Below are 20255 nucleotides of genomic sequence, written 5' to 3' on the forward strand. Positions count from 1 at the left end.
CGTGACGCCCCGGCGTGAACAGAGGCTCGGCCAGGCGACTGTTAGAGAAATCTTTCCTGGTTTTTATTTATCACACATTTAGAAAATGAACCACACTATACAAATGTCCACCGTTCAGAAATGAACCCGGCCTCCACCGTGACCCCCCCCGACCTCAAACCAGACGGCTCCGGCGGCTCGGGACGCGCTGCCTCCTCCGGTCCTCGTGTTTTGGTGGTGCAGGTTGGGCAGTAGCATGCAGAAACCTTCGGATGCGGCTGGAGACTAAACTCTTAACGTTTGAACTATGCAGAAGGGCTTGTTTGCTTCCTCCTCCAGTCTCTGCTGGTATGTACAATATCACAAGGAAGCGGCGAAGTTGTTCTGGGACGGGCGAGTGAGTAGACGGGGTTTCCCAGCCTGAACGGGAGGGGCTCGCTCCCTCCTCGGGTTCATCGGTGTGGTCGCGAAGCTGAACCACACACACGTCCGCCGCTCAGAGGGATCCACACTTTATTACTCAGACATAAAATTAAAAAAAAAAAAAAGATTACAAATAAAAGTTGAAGTGAGGAGAGCCGGAGGGGCGGCGGCGCGGCTCAGGCCAGGTAGCTGTAGGTGTCCTTCTCCCCGTCCACGCGCTCCAGGTACTCCTTCTCGATCAGGATGTCGATGCATTTCTGTCCACAAGAGGGAGACAAAGTCAAACGTTGAAGTGACCGCGGCGGTTCTGGTGTTAGACCAAACCCTCGGCTCGGACTAAAGCCTGAATTATGGTTCTGTGTCGCCGTGACGCCGTCGTGAACCTTCGGACTTCTCCGTCACTCCATTTCTCCGCGGTGCAGTTCCCTCCGTGACCGCTAATTCACAATCTTTTCCTGAATGGTTTATCGGACTTTTTCCGGTCACAGTGAATCAAAGAGATAAGGACAACTATTGTGCGAAAAAAAAAAAAACTCGCATACACGAAGAAAAGAGCGCTGAAAGTTCACGGCTGCTTAAACTGGAAACGCGTTGCTACTAGGAATGGGCGATATTTTACCGTTCACGATATACCGTCAAAAAAATTCCCCACGGTTTGTCATCTCGCGGTAAAAACGATAAATTCCTGTTGATGACGTTTTTGTGTAAAGGAAGGAAAAAAGAAAAGAAAAGAAAGATGAGCCTGACAAAAGGAAAGAAAGAAAGAAGATATGAGCCTGAAAAAAGAAAAAGGAAAGAACGAAGATGTGAGCCTCAAAAAAGAGAGAATATGAGCCTGAAAAAGGAGAAAGAAAGAAATGAGCCTGGAAAAAGAAATGAGCCTGAAAAAAGAAAGAAAGAAGATGAGCCTGAAAAAAAGAAGGAAGGAAAGAAGAAATAAAAAATAAATGAGCCTGAAAAAAGAAAGATGAGCATGAAAAAAGAAAGAAGATATGAGCCTAAAAAAAGAAAGAAAGAAGATATGAGCCTGAAGAAAGAAAGAAGATATGAGCCTGAAAAAAGAAAATAAATAAATGAGCCTGAAAAAAGAAAGAAAGAATATATGAGCCTGAAAAAAAGAAAAAGAAAGAAGATATGAGCCTGAAAGAAAGATAAATTCCCGTCGATGAAGTTTTTATATTGGTATTTTTTTTATCTTTATCGGGATAAATGCCAGCAATTATCGTGATACATTTTTTAGTCCATACCGCCCATCCCTAGTTGCTACCCAGAGAACCAATCACAGCCCTCTCCGTCTGCGTCGCCTCGACGCCCAGTTACATTTTTCCGGGGAGGTACGTCAGTGACGGCGTCAGTGACGTACGCGTAGGCACGGCGTGGTTTTGACGCAGAACCATAACTCAGCCTTAATAACGTGAAAGTGCTGGATTCCGTCACCTTGATGACGGGGACTCTGGGCTTGAACCGGGACGACAGCTGGTTCAGGACTTCGGCCAGGAGCTGCTGGTGCTTCAGAACCTTCCTCATCTTCATGATCCTGACGATGGCGGCCTGCAACCACACGGGGGCGCCGTTAAACCGCCGGCCTCACTGAACCCACCGGAGCGAGTGAGACGACTCCTCACCTGGATGAGGAGCTTCCTGTCCTCCTCGATGTTCTTGTGAGTCGTCTCCTGCTCCTGTTTCTGCTCCGTCTTCATCGGCACGTTGATGTTCACCCGCAGCTTCTTACTGCAGGACAAACACACAACAGCTGAGCTCCCAGAGGTCAGAGGTCAGAGGTCACGGCGCAGTCAGCCGCGCGGCTGCTTACTGCTTACTTCTTGTATCCGAGGAAGAGTTTGATGACGGTGTCGGGCTTGAAGTCCACCTCGTCCACGTTGGCGTTCTCGTCCTCCAGAACCTGGGGAGCAGAAGTTCAGGTGAGACATGATGCAGACGTCACTTCCTGTCACCGCATCACCGGAGGTTAGATATCACTCCTTTAGTGATGGGCATCGAGGTGAACACTGCCAAAACTCAAAATCTCATCAAGACTTTAACTTAAAACTTCACTATAACTTAAAATTTGCTTGACACAAATGAAAGTTCAATTGAAACACGTGGGAAAAACACCTAACCTTTAAGTTATGTGTGTTATCAGGTGTAATGGCATTTTTAGGTTAGAAATAAGAACATTTCTTGGTAAGATCCTTAGTTTTTTGAGTGAAGGCAGTGAATTTGGTCGACTGGTGTAAGTTCAGGGTTTTTAAATGCACAGCCATGAACCTACTGTATTATATAATTTAGTCTTAGTAATGTCAATTAACATCTAACATCTTATGTATATTTATAATTGCTCTTTAACTAAACAAAAATATGTTTTATCCGATTACTCGATGGAATTTTCTGTAGAATACTCGATTACTAAAATATTCGATAGCTGCAGCCCTAAATTTATCCTAAATATTTAGTAAAAACCAGGAAAAGCAGCCCAAATATATATTTTTCAGCTCAATTGGGCTGAAACCTGCCCAACCTGGCAACACATATTTAGAACCTCTGCAGGAGATTCTCCTCAAAACGTTTTAAGAATGACTGGAAACATTAACATTCCCTCTAAAATAAAGGCCCTTGAATTGAGATTAAACAAAATAAGACATTTAAAAGGCCTTATTTTAGGAAAAATTGAATTTAAGACTTTTTCCAGGACCTGCAGCCCTGAAGAATTATGAGGTTGTTATTTAATCTGCAGCAGATCCTCCAGAACCGATCCTGCCGCTGCTGGAGGGTTCTACTGGAGCCCTCTGGTGCCGACCAGAACCGACTCCTTGTTAACGTGTTAAACTTGAGCAGCTGAACGTTCCAACACCACTGAAAAACCCCCAGAATCCCCTTCTTCACTCACCAGCAGCTTGGACTTCAACAGGATCTGCAGAACTTGCACCAGGATGTCCTGAGGAGAAAGCAGAGGTGAGAGGAGGCCGACCCGGGTTGACTGCTGTCATACCATTGAATGAAGGACAAAACGATAACAATCCTCTCATAGATATGGGCCAGTAGGGCCCTACTCTACCTACTAGTAGGTTATCGCCCCTTGCTATGGCTAACCCCATGTTATCAATGCTTGCTATGGAGCTCACACCTCATTGCAACCCAGTCTCACATAAAAACGTACCCTGCCTACGTTGGCCCAAAGTGCAAAAACATGGAGGGGTTACAATAATAGCCCTTGAATTGTATAACTGTTACATTTTTCTGACTATTCATTTTGCGTCCAAGTCACGTGACTTTCAAGATTCTGGCCGTCACACCAAAAAACATGGCAGACATTTCTCATTTTTTAGTGAAACAAATCAATATTTTGAGCTAGTTTCTGCATAAAACTGCGTTTTGATTACATTTCTAGCGAGAAATATATATTTTACTTTCATAATATTCACTTCAATGTACATAATCACACGCTTCCTCGTTGTTGGGAAGCTGTTTCAGATCTCGCCAGAATAATGTGAAATTGCAACATTTTTGTTGCTGGGCAATGAGGTGTGAGCTCCATAGCAAGCATTGATAACATGGGGTTAGCCATAGAAAGGGGCGATAACTGCGCCTACTAGTAGGTAGAGTAGGACCCGACTGGCCCATATCTATGGGAAGATTGTTATCGTTTTGTCCTTCATTCAACGCTATGACAGCAGTCAAATGGGGTGGGGCGGCGGTGCCGGGGGGGCGGAGGGCTTACGGTTTTGATCTGCGTGCTGTCGGTGAGCTGCTGCACCGTGTAACTGTCCTCGGCGTTGTACTGCAGCAGGATGGCCATCTGGAAGGTGGAGGCCTGCAGCGTGTAGCGGTTCTTGAAGCAGTTGGTGACCAGCTCGCCCTTGGACAGGTGGTACAGCCACGTCAGCTTCCTGCCGCTGTGCCTGCTGGCGTAGAACGCTGTGAAGCGCTGGTAGCTGCGCTCCAGCTGGGGACACACGGGACACACAGGGACGGGTGAGTGGCGGCGGTGGGGGGGACGGGGGGTGTGGGGTGGAGGTGGAGGGGGGCAGTTACCTCTGACGGCAGGGCGAAGGTGCAGGACTGCTGGAAAGGCCAGGACCCGGAGCTCAGGACTTGGATGCTGAAGTCCACTGAAAGAAGACAGGAGCAGAAAACCCGGTTCAGTTCAGGGGCCGGATTCACAAAACATTCTTAAGAAAAAAAATCTTCTTAAGTGTCATTTTTTTCTTAAGTTCAGTCTTAAAAAGAAAAAAGAGAAGAAGTGATATTCTCCAAAAAAGTTCTATGTATTTTCTCAACTTTCTTCTTAAGTAAAAACTTAATAATAAATGGTATTTTTGAAATAAAAGTTCTCAAATTTGTTTTTGACTTTTTTCTTAACTTTAAGACAACATTGACCTGTCTTAAACTTTCTTCTGTAAAGGTAATAATAATAATAATAAGACTCTAATATCACCTTTTTCAACACATTTTAGACAAGTTTAGACTAGTAGGTCATAATTTGAGGATATACTTTGTAATTAATTACACAAAGAGCCTGTTAACTGTTTGTTAGCATGTTAGTTAGCGTGGTAGTTAATTATTATTTAATTTCCCCCAATAGTATTTTTTTTCGCACATTAATCTCATCCACCATAACCTTGAAAAGTTCCTGCATCTCTTTTTCTCCTTCTCCATGTTTAGTGAGTGACTGACGGTTAAGACCCAAACTACCTATAAATGTTGTTTGTTGGCGCGTGCAATGACATATTTTAAGAAGTTCTTAAGTAGGAAAAATAAGAAATTCGTAAGAAATGACAGTTCTTAAGACGGTTCTTAAGATCGTTCTTAAGAACATATTGGTGAATCCGGCCCCAGATTTGAGAACCTGTGTGTGTGTGTGTGTGTGTGTGTGTGTGTGTGTGTGTGTGTGTGTGTGTGTGTGTGTGTGTGTGTGTGTGTGTGTGTGTGTGTGTGTGTGTGTGTGTGTGTGTGTGTGTGTGTGTGTGTGTGTGTGTGTGTGTGTCTCCTCTTACGGTCCAGAGGTTCTGAGTTGGTCAGGTGTTTCTTGAACTGCTCGTTCAGGTCTTTGCTGACGCCGATGTCCTGGAACATCCGCTGTAGTTTGGACGTGTACTCGAACCCACACGCTTGCTGCAAGGGGGGGGACAAGGGACAGATGTTCAGGGGAGAAGAACAGATGTTCAGGGGGGAGACAGAGGACAGATGTTCGGGGGGGGGGGGCAGATGTTCAGCAGGGGGGGGGCAGATGTTCAGCAGGGGGGGGGCAGGACAGATGTTCAGCGGGGGGGCGGGGGGCACCACCTGCTGCCACCTCACCTTGAGTTTGGAGATCATGCTGGCCTCGGCGTCGTCGCTGGCGCTGTTCTGGTGGACCAGCCGCTTGGCTAACATCTTAGCATAAAACTTCTGGAACACGTCTTTGTCCTCAATGTACTTGAACACAACCATCTGGAAGAAAAGCTGGCTCAGTGTCCGGACTCAGAGACCTCGCCGGGACCTCAACGAGACCTCGCCGGGGCCTCGACGAGACCTCGCCGGGGCCTCGACGAGACCTCGCCGAGACCTCAACGAGACCTCGCCGGGGCCTCGCCGAGACCTCGCCGGGACCTCGCCGAGACCTCGCCGAGACCTCGCCGAGACCTCGCCGAGACCTCGCCGAGACCTCGCCGAGACCTCAACGAGACCTCGCCGGGACCTCGCCGAGACCTCGCCGAGACCTCGCCGAGACCTCGCCGAGACCTCGCCGAGACCTCAACGAGACCTCGCCGGGACCTCAACGAGACCTCGCCGGGACCTCAACGAGGCCTCGCCGGGACCTCAACGAGGCCTCAACGAGGCCTCAACGAGGCTTCGCCGGGACCTCAACGAGACCTCGCCGGGACCTCAACGAGGCCTCGCCGGGACCTCAACGAGACCTCGCCGGGACCTCAACGAGACCTCGCCGGGACCTCAACGAGGCCTCGCCGGGACCTCAACGAGGCCTCGCCGGGACCTCAACGAGGCCTCGCCGGGACCTCAACGAGGCCTCGCGGGGGCCTGACGTGCTGGGGGTAAGAGAGCAGATAAAGGCGCCGTACCACTTGGTTGAGCGTGTCCTCCAGCTCCGCCTCCTCGGGGTTTTTAGAGCTGAAAGTTAAACAAACATCAGAAGATTTACGCCTCATTTCAACAAGAAAAACACAAAAGTCCAAGTTCCTGGTGCGAGTGCCTAAAGCCAGCGGGTGTAGCGCCCCCCTCTGACCACACGGGGCACCACGCTTACACTTAGTTGATGACCTGTGTCCTTCCAACCCAGAGCAACCGTTTATACGCCGGGAGATTCTCTCTCTAAAAATACAAGTACCGGGACGAGGAACCAGCAAAGATGATCGACCCCTCCACAGCCGACGGAGCCCAGTGTCGCTAGAACCCGGATCCACGCACACGAGACTGCGTTTGACACGACGGCGGCTCGACATTCCTCCCTAGACTAGATCGGACCGTTCTGGTTTGATGGGGGACCAGAGGATGCGGTTCATGACGAGATCTCTGCAGTGGCCGACGTCAGAGCTCCTCCTGAGATCCTCCGAGGCGGATGGATCAGAACCACATTCCGAGAGCTGCATCAAAGGGGCGGAGCCAACGGTATTTAACCTTAGCGCTACGACCAATCAGAGCGAGGTCCTCAGAGCACCGGAAACAGGTCGCGTAGAAGAATTCAACTTCTCTAGGTCTCACTCGGCAGAACTGGAACTACACGGCCCAACGGCACCACGAGAGCCGCTCATCCTCCGCTGTGCTAGCCCCGCCCCCTCCCTACGAGGACAGGCTGATCTGATTGGCTCTGAGGGACGGCAGCTGGACGGAGCTGCGGAGGACGCGCTGGTCCTGGTCCTCCGGTGCAGCCTGAACGCTCGCCGGGCCTCACCACCCACCTCTTCTTCAGCAGGGAGTCGCAGTACCGGGCCAGCAGCTCGGGGGACTTGCTGGAGGACTGAGCCATCCTGGTGACGGCGTTGTTGTTGATGAAGCGGCCGCACGCCTGTGGAGACGCAGACGTGCGTTCGTGACTTTTCAACGGACAGACGGACATTAGGACTTCTGCTAAGAGGAGGTCTGACCTTGTCGAGAGCCGCCACGAAGCCGGCGTCGTTGTTGAAGGCAGACATGACCAGGGCGTTGTACTTCTTGTGGACGTCCAGGGTGGTCTGCACGTAAACTTTGGGGTCCTGCGAGGGAGAGAGGCACAAGTTAGAATATAATAATAATATGGATGGGAGAATATCCAGACAGGTGTAGGGGGCGATTCGGAGCAGTACATTCAGCGCCGCCTCTCCACACTTCTCGATGGCGGCCAGGCCCTGGTTGTGGATGTGCGTCTCCAGAAGTTTCTTCAGCTCGCCCAAGCCGTCCGTGATCCGAGACACCAGGTTGTACATCCGGCCCAGGTCTGGAAGCAAACACAGCGGCCGAGTTTTTGAGAAGAAACCAGGAGACAAAGGTAACACGGGCTCAGACTGCACGAAAAATCTACGAAATTATGTCTAAATATCGTCGTCAACGAACCTTTATCACCCGAGGAAAACGAGGTGAGACGAAAATGCTGGTCATGTGACGATAACGATAATTAAATATAATATTCAATATCGTAGAGGAATAAAAACGAGACTAAAATGTAAATTACAAAATAAAAACTCTGCTAAAATGAGTCTACATTGACCAAAACGAGACGAAATGTTCTAACAAAGATCCTCTGGTTTAGTTCTGGGTGACGTTAGTCCTCAATCCCAGTCGCTGCAGCGGGGAATCAGATCCAGAAGATGCAGCTGCAGAGTTAGAGGCTGATGCCGTTAACGCAGAGATCTAGGTTCACGTTATTAAAAACTAAGTTACATAGAGAAACGCAGGGATCTGTTCTGGAGCTGGAGAAGAAGAAGAACCATCTTTGGATACACTTTCCTACATAGACGTGGAAAGAAAACCCAATGCGTTGTCGGACAAAAAAAAGATGGGGAGAAATGCGGAAAAATAAATGTGTTGTAAACTAAAATTACAGTCTTCTGTATCTGGAATGAATGTGTTCTTGAATCTAAAAGGTAACAATAATATAATAATTAGGGATGTCCCGATCCGATCACGTTGTTTCAGATTTGATCGGAATCGGACGTTGCATCCTGATCAGGGATCAGATATATATTTTATTTTATATTTTGCTCATCTGCTGGGTATTTTAAGTTGAGCTGCTTTTTTAAAATTTAATTCAAATTCATGTTTAAATTTGCACTATTTCTTTTTTTTGTGATTTCTTGTGGCTCTAGTGGCCCTTTATTCAAATTGCAGACAGGAAGGGGGTAGAGAGAGAGAATGGGGATGACATGCAGCAAAGGTGCGCAGGCCGGGATTTGAACCTGCGACCAATGATCTAAATGATCAAATAAGTTGAATAAAATAAATATGGGGGACAACTGTTTTATTTGCATTTCTTAATTATTTTAAATGTGTTATGAAAGTATCGGATCGGGACTCGGCAGATAAAGTCAATCAAAACTCATCCTTAATAATAATAATAATAATAATAATAATAATAATAAGATAACCTTGTTTTAATTGTAAAATTGGTTTGGCTAAAAACAATCTTTGACTAAAACCAGACTAATATGGTTCTGGACAATTCTGACTAAAAAAGGACTAAAATACTCAGACTTTTAGTCAACTGGCCTTTGGCAGGAGGGTCCCCCCTTATGATCCTGGTCCTGGTCCAGGTTTCTTCCTCCTAAAGGGGAGTTTTTCTTGCCACTGTTTGGCTTAAGGTTTTTCTCCCACTAGGGGAGTTTTTACCTGCTATTGTTTATGTAATAACTGCTCGGGGGTTTATGTTCATGTTCTGGGTCTCTGGAAAGCGCCGCCTAGAGACAACTTTTGTTGTATAAGACCCTATACAAATAAAATTGAATTGAAACTTGACACGACTAAAAGGAGAATGAATTTGACTAAAACTAATAAAAACTAAAATGATAGCTGGACCCAAAGACTAAAACAGGCCGACAACAACAACACTAGACTGCACTCACGGGGAGCCTTGTGACACCGCGCTGCTTTCACTGTACCTCAGACATCAGAGCTTCAGCGCGCGCGTGCGTGTGTGTGTGTGTGTGTGTGTGTGTGTGTGTGTGTGTGTGTGTGTGTGTGTGTGTGTGTGTGTGTGTGTGTGTGTGTGTGTGTGTGTGTGTGTGTGTGTGTGTGTGTGTGTGTGTGTGTGTGTGTGTGTGTGTGTGTGTGTGTGTGTGTGTGTGTGTGTGTGTGTGTGTGTGTGTGTGTTAACGACGGGGCTCACCCTCGTTCTTGTCGGCGTCCAGCAGGTTCTGGAACTCCGTGTGGAAGATCTCCAGGTGCTTCTCGATGAGAACCTGCTCACACTTCCTGGCCAGCTCGTCCTGGGTGGACTCGTGGAGGTAAACCTGCACGCGCCGCTGCTCCTCCAGCAGCCGGGCCTCCGCCTGAGCACAACACAGAGGTGGCGTGAGCTCGAGCCGCCTGCTCCGGTCGGCCGGCGTCGCCGCAGAGACGGCGCCTCACCTTCTTCATGTACTCTGTGACGGGGTTCTGCTGCAGGAACTCGGTGCTCTCGCGCGTGTAGAAGCGCTCCGTGTCCGTCAGGAACTGGCACTCGAAGTACTCCTTGTACACGGACAGCGTGGGGCCTTTGGCGAAGGCGTCCTCCTCGTTCAGGCCCAGCTCCACTGCAGGACACCAGAGCGTTAGTGAGACGAGCCACATGCTGCTGCCGGGACGTTGGTGGAGATGAAACCTTCATCTAAGGCAGTCTCCCCCCCTGGGGTCCGGGCCCCCCCTGGGGGGGGCGCCTGAGATCTCTCGGGGGGCGCGAAACTTTGCTTTGAGGATATGCAGTTGTAAAAATTATATTTGCGCATGTTAAATAAATAAAAAACAACACACCTAATGGAATACTATAATCCAAGTCTGTATAAACCCACGTAGTATTTTAAAATGACCAAAATATATTAAGGTTATTTAGCAGGATAATAACTTATTATATCATTATTCAACATTTAAATCATACTACTACTCCGACAGGTTGTTAAAGGAAAAATGTTAAAAATGTTTGCGCTCATATTAAGAGAGACATTTTTCAGAAATTATTTTATGTCCTTGCAATTATTTTCTGTACGTATTTTATACATTGGTGACACAAAATGAAGGTGAGAAAGACAAAGTCATATGTATACAGGGTAAACCAAAGAGAAATGTATCACAAAAACATTTTTTGCACTTTTGGTGCTAGTAAGTACGGGTCGGGGGGCCGGCTGGTCTTAGACCAGGGGTCGGCAACCCAAAATGTTGAAAGAGCCATATTGGACCAAAAACACAAAAAACAAATATGTGTGGAGCCGCAAAAAATGAAAAGTCTTGTATCAGCCTTAGAATGAAGGCAAATGGCGAAATGTCGAGAAAAAAGTGGAAATGTTGAGAAAAAAGTTGAAATATCGAAATTAATGTTGAAGTACAATCTCAAGAAAAAAGTGGAAATGTTGAGAAAAAAGTGGAAATGTTGAGAAAAGTCGAAATGTCGAGAAAAAAAGTCAAAATTTCGAGAAAAAAGTCGAAATGTCGAGATTAAAAAAAAAAAAGTATAAAAGAGAAAAAAAGGAAAAAAAGAAAAAAAGAGAAAATGAGAAAAAAAAGAGGAAAAAAAGGAAAAGAAAGGTCAAACATTTTTGAAAAAGCTCCAGAAGCCACTAGGGCGGCGCTAAAGAGCTGCATGCGGCTCTAGAGCCGCGGGTTGCCGACCCCTGTCTTAGACACAAGTAGGGGGGGAAACAGGGAAAAAAGGTTGGGAACCACTGATCTAAGGGCTTAAATTACTAAACTACCGAGCTGCGCGTCGACCGCCGCCGTACAAGACAACAGTGACCCTGGATTGACCTGGAGCTCTACACTGTTTCCTATTCCTTCACACCTTCCCTGAAACCCCTGAATTCTCCGGCTCTCCAGTGTGCGGACCCACCGTAAGACTGGACGACCCCGCTGATCAGTCTGGTGTTGATGGTCTCTCCGTTCCTCTCCCTCTCTATCAGCTTCAGAACGGCGTTTGTTACCTGCGGGAGACAGAGGTTCCTCTTGGTGAACGCACGAATACGACCCCGACGGTAATGAGGAGGAGTTTCATGCTGGGAACTCAACACACCTGTTTGTTGAGGGGTCGGAACAAACACTCCCTCCAGGTCACGAGGGCCAGCTGGAGATCAGAGGCAGCAGAGCAGGAGATCAGAACCAACATTCAGGAGATTGAAACATGAGCTCAACCACAGACACGGAAACGGTTCACTCCAACATGAGAAACACCCGGCGGGTCATCTGTGGAAATAATGTTCCCTCCTCTCTACAAGCGCGGTGCTAGAACTCGGCCACAACCAGTGCATGGGAAACATTGGTTCTGTTCAGGTTTCATGAAAGAGGCTCGCTGAGCCCGGCTGGAACCGGGTCAGGCATCTACGTCACAGCGTGGAAAACAAAGGGATGAAGGTGTTGCAGTGGTCCGGGCCAGGACTGGACACTACGCTGTAAAGAAAGTGGCCAAACTCCGTCTGACAGGAACGGGAATGATGGGATTCCTCTGACCCGGTGGGTTCTGAAGTGGACCGGCATGTCTTAACTGGAACATTTAATAATAATAATAATAATAATAAACTTTATTTCTATAAATCGCAGCTCAAAGTGCTTCACAGTAACAGTACAAACATGTCAAGAACAATGAGAAATAGAGAAACGGCAGCAAATAAAACAAAAACACATATTTAAGTGCAGTGATATAATGCATAACCCTGACAATAAATTCAGTTCCACATTCCTCCACAGAACTACTACTAAGATTGGATAAAAACAATGTTGAATATAAAAAAGGTAAAAATACTGCACTGAGTCGTAGGCCAATGAAAAATAAAAAGATAAAAATATTAACAAATAAGAGTACAAGATAAAAATGATCATATAAAAACATTTAAAAGTATAAAGTAATGTAGACAGTAAAAATCAATGATATATAGATAAAAGGAAAGTGGCAAATAAGGCCCGGGTTTGTCACCCGGATATCTCATGCTTAAATGCTTTAAGTTGTCTTTTGAAGATATCTACAGACTTCTACAGATATCTACCGATTAGGGCTGGGCGATATATCGAGATTTTAATATATAGATATATTTTCAAACGTGATATGGTACGAGACAATATCGTTTATATCGATTTAAAAAAAATATATATATGATTTTGATATAGCTTATTTTGTGACAAATTGACTTGAATGTTTTATTTGAGATTTGCACAAATGTTTTGTTATTTGCACAACTGTCAACCTCAGTGGAAAAGTCTGCCTGTTACTGTCTACATTGTATTAATTGCAGTGTATTTTAATTGAATTGTTATGCAGGAAAGGGATATTTGTTTTATTTTATTCATTGCTACATTGTAAAAACAGAACATTAGAAGGGGTAGGACTAGAAAAGTTTTTTGAAACTTCATCCTACACCCTTTCAAACAGGAAATATTTATTTACATATAGATTTGTCTTTTTAATTTGCTTTGTTTTGCTTATGGTTTTTTTTTTTCTTTTTTCTTTGGTATATACATTTTATGTATTCTGATTATTTTGTTTTAACCTGTTTGAATAAATAATTAAATGAAAAATGAAATTAATTTCAAGAAGCATTTTTATTCTATATATGCAGGCAGTTTATTTTTATTTAATTTGTTTTATACATTTTGATATTGTGCAGACCTCTGTTAATAAAGGAACCTGTGTGACATTTGACACGAGGCTTTGTATTAAAACTGACTGTTTTTTTAAGGGTTTGCCTCAGAAAAAAATGAAGCTAAGAGAGATGCTAAGAGAGATGCTAACAGAGATGCTATGCTATAATGCTTTGGGGGAAACCCCAATTATGTCACAGAAAAAATATCGATATATATCGAGTATCGCCATTCAGCTAGAAAATATCGAGATATGACTTTTGGTCCATATCGCCCAGCCCTACTACCGATTTAAAAGGTCTTTAACAGCGTTTACATACTGAATAGATCTCGTAGATGCCCTTGCGTCCCTCGTCACACTCCCGTCGGACCCAGTGGCGGTTGAGGTAGGCGCAGATCCCGTTGAGGACCTTACTAGAGAAACGATAGTCCTCCCACTGCTGGGTGTAAAACTTCAACACACACTCGTCCATTAGATCCTCGCCGTCCTGCAGGAGGAGACGGGGAAGAGGTCAGGAGGACAAACTCTCAACGGCAGCGCACGTACCGGACACGTGAGGCCGAGACCTGGCATCAACGTTTGTGATGCCAACGTCGTCATGGCTGCCACACGCCCGTCTGTGTGGCAGGTAAACACTTCAGCAGCTCGGACCTGAACGTGTTTGCGGGGACTGACCTTGAGCAGGCTCGTCAAGTAGTTCTTCAGGAACTCTTTGAGTCGCTTGTAGAGCTCCAGGCCCACAAACTGAGCCCCCCCCGGAGTAGTGGACTTTTTGGAGGGCTTTGCTGGGGGGACGTTGCCCCGGCCCTGGCTGGACTGGTGGACACTGGTACAATAGTTATATACATGTCTGGGGGAAAATGGTTAAGGAATCAACACTTGACATCACAGAAGAAGGTCAGCTCATGACACGTTTTACATCTCAATAAAACATCTTTCCCAGGTACAGTTCTCCGTTTAGAGAAACGTTTAGGAAACCTGGTCCAAATATGAAGCAGGATTAGGTTTTAAACTGAAGAAACTAACAAGCCAATGATGTTAAATACACCATGTGCACATGACGGCTTGTGGTAAACATTAGCTCAGCACTGCTGCCGGGTAACCATCACTGCAAGTTATAACCCTTAATAGATAATAAAAATAATTTTACTGAAAATCATCTGATAAGGAGACGGAGTACAAGTCCAGTATAGAGCTCAGACTACACCGGTGCAGAGACCAAAACTTTACCGTTGCCGACCTTCACTGCGATGACCAACGTCAGTTTTCCCATGTCGGTAAATTCAGTGTTTTTATTTTTTTTTTAAAAGGAGAAAATAAACATCTTTTTGTCTGTTTTGAGTGTGTGCTGATAGGCTAGTTTCATCCCCCTTTAAGACCGTGTGTTAATCACGTGACTCCACCCATCCAGTCTGAACGAGAAGGGAAACCAAAGAAAACGGCTGATGGTTCAAACGAAGAAGCAGCTGACATAACAGGGCTGTCTGGTGTGAGACTCGCACATTTCAACAAGTTCACACACTCTCACGCCACACGTGGCATTTCTGACGCTGAGAAATTTACTTCAGCGCACAGCAACTCCGACGGCCCATCTTACAAACGAGTCACGGCTCGCTACTGTGCACTGAGTTATCATACATTCATCGTTAGAGGGGTAAAACTGCCCAATTTATCGTGATAATGATTTGAGGTCATATTGCCCAGCCCTAGCTCGGACCTTAAACTGTTTGGAGTCCTGCAAACTCCTCCATTTTTAAATTCAGAGGTTGTTTTCTCCGATGAAAACAGATCACAGCAGAGTTGTTGATGTTAAATTCTATGAAGAAAACATATATATATATATAAACTTATATTCTGGATCTGAGCGGGGCAGGACGCCTTTTACCCGACCAAAGTTTGGCCATCGTTACATCAGGGCTGGTATACTTAAAAAAAACTTCAAGCACTTTCCAGGTCCACTTCGAAATGTTTGTAGACCTGCTAGAGCCATTCGGGATTTCCCCTTCAATGCCGACCTTTTCATGTGACAATGTTGTAAAAGGACCAAAACCGTGTTTGAGTAGAAGTATAAAGAAGGAATAAAAGGTTTACCGTGATTAGACTCTACATGCCATGAACCAAACATTCAGTCAAACTATTATGACCGTAGTTGGGGATGGAAAAGCAGCACTTGTAGAGATGTACTAGAACAGGGGACGGCAACCCGCAGCTCTAGAGCCGCATGCGGCTCTTTAGCGCCACCCTAGTGGATCCCTGGAGCTTTTTCAAAAATGTTGACCTTTTTTTTCCCTTTTATTCTCTTCTTTTTTCCCCTTTTTTTCTCTTTTTTAATCTCAACATTTCGACTTTTTCATGAAATTTTGACTTTTTTTCTCGACATTTCGACTTTTTTCTCAACATTTCGACTTTTTTCTCAAGATTGTACTTCAACATTAATCTCGACATTTCGACTTTTTTCTCTGAATTTCGACTATTTTCTCTGAATTTTGACTTTTTTTCTCGACATTTCGACTTTTTTCTCAACATTTCGACTTTTTTCTCTGAATTTCGAATATTTTCTCTGAATTTTGACTTTTTTCTCGACATTTCCACTTTTTTCTCGACATTTCCACTTTTTTCTCAAGATTGTACTTCAACATTAATCTTGACATTTCGACTTTTTTCTCGACATTTCCACTTTTTTCTCGACATTTCCACTTTTTTCTTAAAGTGCATATGAATTCCCCTAGTTATAACTGTATAGATACATGCAGCATGTGTTGCCTTCATTCTAATTTTTTGCGGGTCCAGACATATTTGTTTTTTGTGTTTTTGGTCCATACGGCTCTTTCAACATTTTGTGTTGCCGACCCCTGTACTAGAATAAGAAGAAGGTGGAGGCTGGTGACGTACGTGATGCCTTCCACCAAAACCTGCCACTGCAGGCGCCGTGCTGCAGGTTAAACCATTTCCTCACAGCCCGTCACGTGTACGTCAGAGAGGACAGGAAGTGGAATGCGAGTCGTCTTCATGGCACTTGTCAGATCTCAAAACTTCACAATTATCAGACAAGTTCAAACCATCTAATCCCGCTCGACAGATACTTACATTCCCTATCAGTTGTTTATTAATCTATAGTCTAGTTATGGTTTCAGCTCTAGAGGCCGTGTGCATGTTTGTAAAACTAAATCCATTCAAACCAAAGCCACATGCAGCCTCAGCGTTGCCACATCAGGATACGTGTAGAGTTCCATGTAGCGCGACTTGGCCATGCTTTGCCGCGTGTAGACCTGCTGGATTCCAGCCCGCAGGTCGTCCCATATCTGGTCCAGGCCTATCTGTTTCAGTCCGTGGGGGTTCTGGGTCCTGTTTGACGACATGGTGGAGCCCCGTGTACTTTCCTCTCCCGACCAGTTCCCTCCCTTTCCTGCGCCGGCGAGCGTGCTTCCCCCCGGCTCCTCTCCTCAGATGATTTCAGTCCCGACTTGCTGCTCTCTCACAGTTCGCAGTCCATCTGGCTGCGGCGGTAGAGCTTCGGGAAGCCGGTGGCCGGTTGTGGGATGGGATGCCGTCCCACTCTGCACGCCTGGATGGCGCTGTCTGCCCCTCCCGGTCTAATCACGCGCTTCACCAGATGACCTAAAGAGACAAAAATAAAATAGAAACATGACAACTGGACTAAAAACGGGGGTTTTCATAGTTGAGCATCACCAACCGGGAGGGAAATGTTCAGGTCATGAACCAGGTAGGTTACGTGGATTTATCTGTTGACACTTGGCTTGAGCCCTGCAGCCCCAACGCCGACCCTGACGTCACTCGGATAAAGATGGATTAGTCCACTTCTGCACCTCCCTCGTTTCCCGTCAACACAGTTTCAATGAAGCAGGCCTCTCCGGTCTACAACACTTGCAACCAAAACAAGACTGTTTTTACAGCCAGGCAGGAAATATACGGCGTGACGGTAATAAAAGTCAAAATGGCACTTTTACCCACTTCACATTGCAGATAACACGTCACAGATATCCCAGAGTGATGTGTGATCAGGCCGTCGCGGTCACAAGCGCAACAGCAGAGGCTGCAGTAGCTCTGGCGACAGCTTGAGGAGGCCAGATCATTACGGATTACAGACAGACCTCAAGCTGTAATTTCACCCATGCTGACCGCACACAAGGAGACAATAAATCAACACCAGCATCTACAGCATCACCATCTTCCGGCTACACAGATACGGGGAGGAAACGACAGGTTTTCACTGCATGTACTCGTGCAGAGCTGCACAGGCAGGTGGAGTAGGTGTTGGAGATCGTTCCCACCAAAAACTATAAATGCAGCATAAACAAATCCCAATGTGAGAGAACGACAGCCCACAACACTTCTATATTCACAAGGGTGGGGGCAAATAAGACTTCTCTTCTTGTTTAGAGTCATGTTAACTTTTTTTTCCTTGTTAAAAAATTAGTCTCAGTTTAATATGGAAAGATTTTTATTACTTTCAGAAGTGTTTAGTTTTCTCCACCTCTATACTCAAAAATGAGCAAAAGTAACTGGACTCTTGGAGATGAACTCACCGTTGGATCCAGACCCTGGTGGTCGGTGGAGGAACTGCAGGTGTTACATACCAGTAAATATTTGGACAAAACGGTGAGATGTAGTCACGGCAACCAGAAAATACAACTTTTCATTCTGGTTTATGCATCAGGATAGGATTTGAAACAAAAAAAACTCCTCATCCTGCCCTCAAAAATCATTTTTTATACAACATCAATGTAACAAGCACAAAACTTTTTCTGAACAAAATAATGTTCAAAGACTTTTGAGGCAAAATATTAAATACGTTTTATATAAAACTGCACCTTCCAGTTCTATAAATAAACTGGCTACAAAATAACAAATATTTCCTCCTCAAACGTTATGACATTAATTTCCTTTTTGTGTTTTTCTTTGATAACATTTACAACTGGACTGCTGGTCAGATAAGACTCAGTATGAAATTGTTGCCTTCGGCGTTTGATGTATATTTTATGAACCAGTTCAGTAGTCAGGCTGTCAAATATAACATTAAGTTTAAACTAAAGAATCATTAGTTCCAGTCACGTGATGACTGCTCTTCATGTGCAGCTCCATATGTGGTTCATTAACCTAATGAGATAAAAAATAAATATTTAGTTGCTCTTATTAGATTTAAAACCTTGAAGAGTTGAAGTGAAATCGTTTTTTGTAATGTTAAAGTATTGAATGGAGGACATATTTATAGAAACCTGTCAGAAAGTCTAAGCGCGTCGCGGCTGACAGGCAGCCGGAGAGTCTGGGGACGGCTGCGAGCTTGTAGGCAGCGCTGCTATATTTGGAAGCGTCAGGCGCCGGTGCCGTCTCCGGCCGGTCCCAGCCGTTCGGGCCACAGACTCAGGACGTGACGCTGCAGACGTTAGAGCGAGAGGGGAGGAAGCTGAGGAACCTGCCGTTTACTTCCTGTCGGGCCTCCGACAGCGAAGACGGGATGTCTCAGACAGCGCAGTGACATGGCCGCTGTGTGGGTTTGTAAACGACATTACAAATCTGTTTACGTGATACATTCATTTATCATGTTAACAGAACAACTGTACACAAAGCACGCTGACAGTCAAATCAGTTGAGTTCCTGCCTCCTTACTGTTGCTCACGAGGACAATCTCAGACGATCTGAACATATGAACTCTACATCTACACAACTCTAGATTTAAAGGGGACCTATTATGAAAAACAGGTTTTCTCTTGCTTTAACATATATAAAGTGTTTTTCTCTTGCTTTAACATATATAAAGTGTTTTTCTCTTGCTTTAACATATATAAAGTGTTTTTCTCTTGCTTTAACATATATAAAGTGGTCTCCCCTCAGCCTGCCAACTCAGAGAAGGAGGAAAGCAACCAGATTCTGCAGTGTCTGTACAGCCGCCCGGATGAGCCGTCCAGTGTGATGTGGATCTACGAGCCAATAAGATTCTGCTCCTGTCGTTACGTAACGAAAATGCGCCCACAACTAACTCCGCCGGCCGGAGCTTCTGCCATTTTTCCGTAGCGGTGTATCGTGATGGCGTTTGTTCGAGCTAGACATGTGAATTGCTCTGTTGTTGGTTGTAAAAACCAATACAAGCGATGCTTTGTGCCCTCCCCTGCTACGCATCATTCGGGCAGGCAATCAGCACAGAGCCTCATTATCATAGCCCCGCCCACTCAGAATCCCTCATAGATAATGAGGTTAGAGAATGGGAAGATAAAGACATGGCCTAGAGGCTGAATTTCTAATTTATTTAGCAAAAAATAAATAATCAAAAGCTTGTTTTTAAGACATTCAAGGACTGTTCAGTTTACAAAAAAAAGATTTATAGAGCAATCCTTGAAAGCTACAAATGTTAGTTTATTTGTTTTTGTTTGTTGCTGTTCTCTGATATTTATATTTTAAAAAAATGTCTTTACTACTATATATGTAAACCATATTGGTCCTCCTTTTCTGGTTTCGTTTGTAGGACATACATTAATATAAGCACTATGCTTCTGCCTGTGCCTTTTCAGTCACTATTTTTTCGATAATGTTTGTGTTTAATGCTTGTAGTGTGATGTGACTGAATAAAGAATTTCAATCACAATAGGTATTAGATGCCATAATAGGTCCCCTTTAAATCATAACTTTCTCTCCGCACTCGTAGCCCCGTTATCTGAAGAAAAATCTGCTTCACAGAAAAACACTGGAAGATCCTGAACACAAGTTCTGGTCCCTGTGGAACTGATACGCTGCTGCCATTGGCTCATGTGAGCTCAGCGGACGGGGCTTACTGATAGATCAGTATAACGTAGACCCTCCAGAAAAACGCGGGCAAAAATCCTTGATTCTGCGGGCTAAAATCATTGATTATGCGCTTAAATGTGCGGGGTTTTTATGTGCTTTTATGCGGTGAAATTGCGGAATATGCTGGAAGTTGCGGAATATGCGGAAAATTGCAAAATATGCAGGAAGTTGCGGATTCGGCGCTGAGCTCTTCCCTCTTAAATTCAGCGGGTTGTCTCGTCTGATCTGAGGCGAAAAAAAAGGAGAGCGCAGCCAGGTGGAGAGGAGAGGAGAGGGGCGGAGGCAGCCCGGGGGCCGGCCGCCTCTCTCCCTCCAGCCTGCGGCT

At 45.4% G+C, this 20255-nt stretch overlaps 1 protein-coding gene across 2 annotated transcripts in view; it reads right to left on the reverse strand.

Annotated features, from left to right (window-relative positions):
* Positions 1-39: 39 nt before the first annotated feature.
* Positions 40-20255, reverse strand: part of LOC133423126 (cullin-1) — a 32992-nt gene continuing 12776 nt past the window's right edge. For both annotated transcript variants that reach the window (XM_061713269.1, XM_061713270.1), the window contains exons 2-21: positions 16349-16747; positions 13805-13979; positions 13449-13616; positions 11570-11620; positions 11390-11480; positions 9940-10103; positions 9698-9860; positions 7683-7813; positions 7485-7592; positions 7299-7405; positions 6462-6510; positions 5701-5832; positions 5397-5514; positions 4435-4511; positions 4121-4345; positions 3290-3337; positions 2223-2305; positions 2028-2133; positions 1840-1953; positions 40-659 (exon numbers count right to left, since the gene is read on the reverse strand). In XM_061713269.1, coding sequence (XP_061569253.1) covers positions 579-659; positions 1840-1953; positions 2028-2133; positions 2223-2305; positions 3290-3337; positions 4121-4345; positions 4435-4511; positions 5397-5514; positions 5701-5832; positions 6462-6510; positions 7299-7405; positions 7485-7592; positions 7683-7813; positions 9698-9860; positions 9940-10103; positions 11390-11480; positions 11570-11620; positions 13449-13616; positions 13805-13979; positions 16349-16488 — 2331 coding nt within the window. In that variant the 5' untranslated portion in view covers positions 16489-16747 and the 3' untranslated portion in view covers positions 40-578. The remainder of the gene's footprint in view (positions 660-1839; positions 1954-2027; positions 2134-2222; positions 2306-3289; positions 3338-4120; positions 4346-4434; positions 4512-5396; positions 5515-5700; positions 5833-6461; positions 6511-7298; positions 7406-7484; positions 7593-7682; positions 7814-9697; positions 9861-9939; positions 10104-11389; positions 11481-11569; positions 11621-13448; positions 13617-13804; positions 13980-16348; positions 16748-20255) is intronic.

Source organism: Cololabis saira, chromosome 22, assembly GCF_033807715.1.
Source record: "Cololabis saira isolate AMF1-May2022 chromosome 22, fColSai1.1, whole genome shotgun sequence".
Taxonomy (NCBI): domain Eukaryota; kingdom Metazoa; phylum Chordata; class Actinopteri; order Beloniformes; family Belonidae; genus Cololabis; species Cololabis saira.